Here is an 8,976-nt window from a genome sequence, read left to right on the forward strand (position 1 = left end):
CGGGCGCGGCGGGCGCGGCGGGCGGGCGACCCCTCGGCGCGCTCACACCAGGAGGCCGTCGGTGCGCTGCCGCGGGCCCGCGGCGCAGTCGGCGGGCTCGGCGCTCTTGACCTTGACGTAGACCGGGGAGGGGCCCGCTTCGCAGGCGGCGGCGGCGGCGGCGCAGGGCGCCAGGGCCACGTCCTCGGGGCCGCCGCAGGGCGGGGGCGCGGGCTTGCGGCGCAGGGAGCGGCTGGCGGTCTGCGCCGGGTACCCCAGCAGGTGGGCGACGCTGCGGCCGCGCCCGCCGGCCTTGCCCGCGGGCGCCTCGCTGTCCTCTCTGTGGAAACAACAGGCGGGCGGGTGAGCGGGCTCCTCCGGGCGCGGCGTGGGCACGGCCCGGCGGGGGCGGGGAAGGCGGCGGCCTCTCGGCCCCGCGCCTCCCTCCGCCTGCGCCCCGCCCCGCCTCGCCTCTCCCTCGGCCTCGCCTGCACGCCTCGGCCTCCTCCTGGCCGGCGGCCCCGCCGCGGCCCCCGCTCAGGAGCCCTCCGTGCCCGTCCGACGTGCGCACGGCCGCCCGCCTTCGCGGGGACCCAGAGGAGCTGCCTTACCTGTCCCTCTCTCCTTAGCTAACACCAGCCTGGCCCTCTCGCTTTCTCTTCTCCGCGCCTCTGCCCCTCAACGTCCTGCTCCGTCTCTTCGTCCATCCCCAGGGTACTGCAGCCATTAGCACGACTAGTCTCGTTCTACTTTTATTGCTAGTTGGTTTCTAATAGAAGTTATTGGCACTATTCTTACTATTGACTCTTCTTAAATAAGCATGTCCAGAATTGTCACCGGCGCGAAATAGGGGGAACGTGCAAAAATGCAGACCCTGCCCTCCAGGAGCTTACAGTCTAGACAAGATGGACAGAGAGGTGCACAGACAGGAGGGAAACGGAGGGCAGGGGGGTAGAGGTGAAGACCGGCGCGGGAGGGGGAGAGAGGAGCCACGACGAGTGGCAGGTCGACATGCTGCTGTCCCAGCACTCCTGGCGATGGCAGGCAGGGTGGGGGTGGGGATCCCGGCCGGCCGGTGGCAGGCAGGGGTGAGGAGGGGCAGGGCGCCGGTCCCCTGCCGCTCGGCAGCATGCAGCATGCATCAGGTTTTACCTGATCTCACTAGCCAAGTCGCAGCAGGCCCCTCCGCCGACCCCGCCGCGGTTGCTGTAGCTGAAGGCACCGTGGGCGCCGCCGGCCCCGGAGCCCCCGCAGCAGCAGCAGATGAGCCCCCAGATGCCCACCATCAGACAGCCCAGCATGAGCAGAGAGCCCAGCACTGCGCCTATGATCATGCCTATGCGCCGGGAGTCTGTGGAGAGAAGTAAAGACAGTCAGGTGCCTGGCTCACCAGGAGGTGCCAGGGCGCGTCCTCTGGGAAAGAGAGCAAGGATCCCCCGGGGGATCTCAGGGCCCTGGGACACCCAGTGAGGAAGGATGGGGAGATGCCAGTTACCCCTCAAAGTGCGTATTTCTCCCAGGGGTTCCCAGCCGCCCCCAGCAGAGCCTTACACACTGATGGCAGCGGGGAGGGGGGTCTCCAAACACAGCCCAGCTGCCGCCAGCCCCGCCCTCCCGGTCCCAGGGCCCCCAGGGCCACCGTCACTGCACCCACCTGAGACCTTCACCTCCACCACACACACACTGTAGCCCACGTGGTTGGCCACTGTGCACTGATAGAGCCCATCATCCTGGCGGGAGATGCCCTTCAGCAGCAGGTCACCATTGTTCAGACCTGAAACTGAAGGAACGCCGGGGGCTGGAGCGAAGGCCAGGGGCCTGGTGTGTGAGAGCACCTCCCCAGCCCAGGCCACTGCCGGAGGGTCTGAAGGAGGGAAGGTGCACACACACACACACACACACAGGCCCACCCCACGCTCCAGGTAAGTCGCTTTCCCAGCACTCAGAGGCAAGGCAGGCCCCTCTCCCAGCAACAGAACAGAGACACCATTCATTCACCCTGTGATCTCAGGGAAACGTGTCCCCTCTCTGGGCCTTGGTGTCCTTCTTTGAACAGTGAGGACAAGGTTAGACCAGAGGAATTCTAAAGGCCCCTCCAGCCCTGATACTGTCTGGTTGTGAGTCCTGCACAGCTTCTCCCTGTCTCCCCCCCATTTCCTCCTCACATGGCCCTGGAAGGTAGACGTCATTATTCCTTCTCCATGTGAGATGAAGCCAAGGCAGAGCGACGTGCAGCCGCTTGCCCGAGGCTTGCAGCCAGCCAGTGATGCAGCCAGGACCTGAGCCTAGCTCTTACCTATCTGTCCCAGACCCTGCTCTCTGCACCCCGGGGCCCGCTGCTCGCCCAGTCCCACCTTGGTTCATGGAGCTGTGGAAGGACTCCTGGTAAGAGAGCTCGGAGTGGAAGCTGTGCTGTGAGTGGTAGGAGCCGGCGCGGTAGGGGTGGGTGTGCCCGCTGATCTTGGCCCACTTGTAGGAGAGCGGCGGGGTGCCCCCGTTGGCAAAGCACTTCAGCACCACGTCATTGCCGTGGGTCATGTGGCCCTCAGACCAGCACATGGGCACCGCGGGCCGTGCTGCAGAGAATGGGGCAGGTGTGAGCCAGGGCCCAGTTAAGAGGCTCCGAAGTCTGGGGAAGGGGCACCCGGAGGCGTCCAGCTGTACCTTGGACGGTGACAATGACCTTCCGGCTGGCCATGGTGGTCTTCTTCACCCGACACTCGTAAGTGGCTGTGTCCGATACCTGCAGGTTCATGAGGTTGATGGAGGCATCGTACTGGCTGGGGTCCGAGGCTGCAAAGCGGACCCTCTGCTGCAGATGGGGGAGGTTGCCATGGTTGATCCTCTTGTCCTGGTAACTAAGGAACTGTGAAGAAGAGAACACGGAGATGGTGAAACAGGCAGAGCCAAGGAGCCCCCCATGGCGCGGCTGCCTCGGGCACCTCACTGAACTTCTCGGAGACTCTACTGATGGTCATGATGCCACCAGACCCATTAACCTGGGAGTGAGTGTGTGAGAGCTGATGAGATGAGGCGCTTTGGAAAGTGTACGCTCAGGCTGGGACTGCCCTGAGGCCTCCCGTGCCCTCTGGAGCAGGTGGGAGAAGGCGGACTGTGATCTGTGATTGCAGAGCCCTCATCCCTGTTGCCCCCATCCCCAGAGAGCCCATGGGGTAAGTTCCAGGTCTTCATTTGCTTATCTGCCCTCGTTTTCCCCTCAGGGTGTTGGCTGCCCTGCAGGTAGACACTGTGAAGCGTTCGGTAAGGGGAACCCTAAGCCCGACACTCACCACATTCTCCCGGTGTGAGGGGTCTGAATTGAGCTGCATCCACTCGATGTCCAGCCCATTGGGACCATAGTCCTCGGGGTCCAGGATGTAGGGGCAGCCCAGTCTCACACTGTCACCTTCTGCCAGGTACAGGACCTCCTGGCCATCCCCGTTGATCCGCACAGCAGACAGCAGCGCTAGGGGAGGGGCAGGGCAGATGGGGTGGGGGAGAAGACCGGGGGCGGGGGTTGGCTTCAGCCCCTCTCTCCACTTCTCGGTGGAGTTCCCTAGGAAGCGGTGGCTGCCTTCAGCGCGTGTGCGTGCGTGTGAGAATGCGGGGATTGGTCTGTGAGGTCTGTGCACGCGCGTGTACGCGGGTCCGTATCCTGTAACTGTGGGACTGCTTCGGAGTATTGTTTGTGTGTATACGGCTGTTACGTGTGCGTGTGTGTGTGCGTGGTTGTGCAAGACTGTGCACGCACACAGGTGCACGTAGGGTGCTTATGAGGACTTGCGGCTGCGTCGGCGTATGTAGGGATATTCATGCCTAGAACCAGGTAGGGTATCGTACGTACTTACATGACGTGTGTGTGTGTGTGTGTGTGTGTGTGTGTAAGCACGTGAAGCCGCCAGAGTTGTTAAGTGCTCTGATGGAGAAGCCTGGCTCGTTCAAAGGCGCCTCTGTCTGGAGACAGGAGGGCGGACACCACGGCCTCCAGGGTCCCTTTCCGGCCCAAGGAGCAAGAGGCTGGACGTGCCTGTGCGTCTGGTATGACAGTGCATGGGTGTGACCGCGTGTGCCTGGCTGTGTAAGTGCTCTGGGTGGCCATCTGAGCCTGTGGTGGCAGGGGGCAGCTGTGACCAGGAGCCTGGCTGCGTTTGTCCGGCGGTGAGCGGTGCTGTGTGCCTGGGAATACGGCCGCCTGCGTCTCTAGCAGTCTGAGCCTCGCGTGACGCCATGGCATTGTGGCTTGCGTCCTTCCCCGCACAGTTGTGTGGCTCCAGGGTAGCTGCCCCCTCATGCTCGCTCCACTTGGGGCCCCTCCCGCTCCTAACAGCCCTCGCTCTACTGAGTCAGCCCGGTGAGGAGCCAGGATCCGGAAGCTCAGGCCTGAGCTCCTTGCCCTCCCTACCCTGAGGCCCCAGGCAAGCACTAGCCCCAACCGGTTGGACCCAGAGAGGAAGACGAAGCGGGGGGGGGGGGGGGGAGGTTGGTGGTGTGCCGGGGGCCCCAACCTTAGCAAGCAGGGCAGGCAGGCTCCAGCTCCCAGACTCCTGCAGCCCTGGACCCTGGCCCAGCCTGGCTCATCTCCTCCTGCATTCATGACAGCCAGCAAATCCTTTGGAGTCCCAGCCCAGGTCTCAGCCACTCATTCTGCTCCGCCCGCCTCTCGATCTCTCTGGGGCCCCCATTCTTGTTAGAGAGAGTGTCACACATGCAGTGACGTGTGCTCACACATTGACACACTTTTGCAGACCTTCAAAATGCAGACGTAGGCCTATGCAGTCCCACCGTCCTACCCACCCAGACACTGGCAGGTCCAGACGGACCCACATCTGCACACAAACACCAGTACATATTAATCCAGAAGACGCGCCCACTGCACACTCCTAGAGTCCCCCGACTGCATTCGTTCAAGACGCGACACACCTGCAGAAGCTTAGTTTGGTTCTAAAGAGCCAGAGGGGCCCTTTCAACACCCCCAACCCCTCAGGGATCCCTGAAATTGCCCCTCGGACCCCTGGTAGGGAGCAGCCCTAACCCCCTGGGCTGCAGGGGGACCCAGAGCAGGTAGGCTGGCCACTGGGGCACTAACGGGATCCGGGGCCGCCTCCTCCAGCCGCAGGCCAAGAGAACGCCAGCTCTCCTGAGATAAGGATCCTGATGCTGACTGCCAGATCCCGGGGCAGCTGGAGGCACGCCAGGTAGGAGCCAGAACCCAGTGGAGAGCAGAGGCTCCCCCCAAGGAAGGACTGCTGGGAGCAACCCACAACCCTGAGGCCTGTCCCCATGCCCAGGGGGCTAGTGGGCAGGAGGGCAAGGATGCAGAGAAGGGGACTGGGAAAGAGGGACAGGCTGAACCACACTGCATGAGGCTATGTCCTCCGTGGTCCCAGGCCAGGGGGCCTCACCTAGCCTCTCAACCTCCCCCCAGGGCTCCAGCCTTTCCACACCCCTTCACGCTCCCCTGAGGATGTTGTTCCTGCTGTCTCACCTTGGTCCCTCTTGCTGTGGCACTAAGGAAGTATTCCAGGGAATGGGAGAGAAGAGAGAGGCTGGAGAGAGGGAAGAAAGCCAGGGTGGGAGAGCGAGCTGGTCAGGACGCCCTGGAGAGAGGGAGGGAGGACAGGGGCAGGGGCGATACATGGCCCCTCACGAAAGCCCCAGGGCTGCACTCCCTCTGGGGGTATCTACTCTCAGCTTGTAAATCCTTCGTGAATTGTCAAGCTGCTTCCCCAGCGCCTAACCCTCTGCCTGGATGTGAGGGAGGAGAGAAAAGCAGCCCTTATGAGGGCATTGGAGCCTGGATACACGGGGGGCCGGGTCTGCCCTCCCACACCCACTCCACACCCCACACCACACACCACACACACACGCACGCACACGTGCGCGCATGTGCATGAACAAAGGCTGAAAACGCTCCCCCCTCCCCGAGTTCCTCCCACAAACCCCCTCGTGCCGAATCCAGACCCCACGAGGGTCTCAGAGCCTTTTCCAGCGAGGCCCACACAGAATGGCCCTTGCCGGGACTTGCCCCAGCCTGGCAGGCAGCCACGGCATCTGCTCCTGAGCCCTGCTCTCAGGGTGCGCCCCGGTGGGGCGAGGGGGCCCTGGGAGGCGCCGTCCCTCCCCCCGCCGCCTCATCCTGGGGGTGTGGCTCTACCCAGGAGCTCTCAGAGCTCAGGGGCCCGGAGCAGACGTCCCTGCTTCACCCACGCAGACTACGCCGAGGCTCTGCCTTCTCGCGGCAAGCCCTCCCTGCCCTTGGCTCGAGCCTGGGGGCCGGGGTGGGCCCCTCCTCCAGGAATAGTACACACTGAGGAGAAGGGGTCTTTCCTGGCTCCTCCTCAGCGCCTCCAGCTTTGCTGCTCACCTGACACCCCGGCCCGCCCCCAGGCCCCCCCAGTTCTCAGGCAGGCCTGGACTCCCATGCACACCTTGTGCATGCATGTTTGAGCCCACACGGCTCACAGACACAGCAAAGATCCATCAGGGACTCCTGCCCCGTAGACACGTGCCCCAAACCTTCAGGCACAGGATCTCCTGGGGAGAGGCCCCTTGGCGATATCCAAAGTGGGGTCGCAGCGGGCACCTCCGACCACCTCCGAGGCTCGTCTGCGGGCCCCTTGCTGCCCCTTCCCTGCCCGTCCGGCATCGTGTGGGCATCCCTGCTGGATGCCCGGCCCCATACCTGGGCTCAGGCACACGAGTAGAAGGTGGAATGCTCCTCGAACTCCCATGTCTCTAGGCTTGGCGTCTCCTCCGCCTGGGCTGGGTATCCTGGGGGCCGGTGGTGGTGGGCGTGTGGGGACAGGTGGAGGGAGGGAGGACTGAGGGCCTAGACACTGCCCGGGGTGGCAGGAAGGTGCAATGAGTGCCCAGCCGCAACCGGAGTTATTTCTATAGGAGGGAGGGGGCCTGGTCCCCGCCTTGGGGAGGAGCCCAAGGAACCCTAATTATCAGGGTGACAGAGTGGCCTACCCAGGCATTACCCGGCCCTCACCCAAGCTCTCCCCGATCCTGAGAGTGGCGCAGGGCGGCCAATGGGACTTGTAATTAGGCACCTGTTAAACTTCCACTTCCTCCTGGCCCCATCCTCGGAATAACAACAGTCGCCCCACTTCACAGCGTCCACAGGGCTCCTCTCATCACCACTCATTTGTTGCCTCCTTCCCTGGGGGAAACGGGGAAGCGGAAGGAGAGTCAGGCTTGGGGAGGAAGGGTGACCAGGCCCTGAAGGGTTAATACTGAGTCCAGGGGTCTGACTTCACCTCCCCTGAAGGCCCCAGGGTTTCAGGCCCCCCCCCAGCATCCAGACCCACCGACAGACCCTCAGGGACCTCCCCCAAGTTGAAGTCTGTGGAAAGGGGCTACAAGGAAAGGGACACAGGCTGGAGGGAAGGCCCAGGCAGGTGAAAGGGACCCGGGAATGTCCAGCCCACCTTCCCCCTGAGGCCTCTGGCCCTTCAAAGGTAGTCAAGCCTCCTGAGCTGCCGGGGGGGGGGGCATCTGGGAATGGGGGTCTTCCCTGGCTGCCCCTCTGGAGCTGTGTCCCCCACCCATACCTGAGGTGAGGTCAGGCCTGAGGGCAGGGGATCCCTGGGAGCGGAGCTGCTGGAGAGATCAAACCCCCATCTCCCCGCAGAACCAACCCCATTCCAGCGGGGCTTGGGAGGAGAGGAGCCAGGTGTCTGGAGGGGGTGAAGGGCATGCATGGGGCAGCGGGGGGGAGGGGGGGAAGCACCAGGAGGGCCAGGGAAGGGGGCTAGCCCATGTGCACCTGCTCACCCGACGTGAGTTATGTCTCTGCTGTGTATACTTATTTTAGGGATCATTTTGTGTCTGCCCATGCTTCTCTGCCCAGGAAAGCAGACCAGGACCCTTATGACCTCAGCAGCTCGCTGGGGGGGACAAGGCCAGCACAGTTCTGGGCAGGTTGGAGCTGGGTGGGGAGGTCCTGGCAGGCAAAGGGAGAAGGCAGAGCACCAGCCCTGGCTAGTGCTCTGGAGGGGTCTCAGGGCTGTCCCGCACACGGTGGTGGGGGTCAGGTCCTGAGTGGCCCTGCTGCAGCAGCTCAGCTCCCTCAGAGGAATCCAGGGTCCTCCCCTTCCCTGGCAGGGGGCACAGGGAGGGCAGGGGTTGGGGGAAGAGTCTTGGGGAGAGTTCTGGGCTCAGGGGCAGCCCAAAACAAGGAAGCACAAGGCTTCCACGCGTCTTTGCGCTCCAAACCTCTCCACCTGCACTCTCAGCAATGACAGGGTGCTCTGGGGCCCACTGATGTACCAATGAACATCCTTATTTCCTTGTTTATTTTGAAGTTTATGGGATTGCCCTGCACGCTTGGGAGAGCAGGGATCATTATTATTCCCCACTTTACAGAAAGGGGATGCAGCCCAGGTGCTGCTGTGGGCCTGACAGAGTGGGGGACACCCAGGCATCCTGACTCTCAATCCAGAGTGGCCCAAGGAAAGGGCTGGGTGGCCCTGTGGGTTCATAGACCCACCCGCAGGGGGAAAGTGCAGAAGGTCAGGGATAGACAGGGGGAGAACGGTAGGCCAGGAAGAAGGGGATTGAACACACTCGAGTATACGGTTGGTGGATTAGGTCCTGGATAGTTCATGCCAGAGTTGGGGTGAAGATTGGATCAGTTAGTTGGGATTACCAAGGAGCTCGAGGTTCAACTTGAGGCCCAGATGGGAACGAAGGCTAGATTAAGCTCGATTAACAGCGTGAGCTGAGGCTGGAGTTTGTGGCCTGGGTCCGTGTTAGGATAAGGCATGAACAGGGGTTTACTTTCACTCACAGCCTGGCTCGGGAAGCTGAAGGCCAGGCTGAAACTGACTTGGGCTGGGGCTCCTGCTAGCTAAGTTTGGGATTTGTTCAATTTGAGTTTGGGATTTGACTTAGGACGGGCTATGGTTATGTTTAGGACATGAGTGGCAGTTATATGGGCAGGGTGATTCGTGGGGATCAAAAGTGAGGTTTTATTTATGAGACAGAAAGACT

The 8,976-nt window shown here is 62.6% G+C and overlaps 1 protein-coding gene across 1 annotated transcript; it reads right to left on the minus strand.

The window, feature by feature from the left end:
- Positions 1–42: 42 nt before the first annotated feature.
- On the minus strand, positions 43–6,710 carry VSIG8 (V-set and immunoglobulin domain containing 8). The gene is made up of 7 exons (XM_035009493.1): positions 6,662–6,710; positions 3,270–3,445; positions 2,644–2,845; positions 2,334–2,555; positions 1,634–1,753; positions 1,132–1,330; positions 43–319 (listed from the first exon to the last, which is right to left on the minus strand). Exons 1-7 carry the CDS (start codon positions 6,708–6,710, stop codon positions 43–45), a joined length of 1,245 nt encoding a protein of 414 aa, XP_034865384.1.
- Between the last annotated feature and the right edge of the window lie 2,266 nt (positions 6,711–8,976).

This window comes from Mirounga leonina, unplaced genomic scaffold (genome assembly GCF_011800145.1).
Source record: "Mirounga leonina isolate KUSES-001 unplaced genomic scaffold, KU_Mleo_1.0 Mir_154, whole genome shotgun sequence".
In the NCBI taxonomy this organism is placed as follows: Eukaryota; Metazoa; Chordata; class Mammalia; order Carnivora; family Phocidae; genus Mirounga; species Mirounga leonina.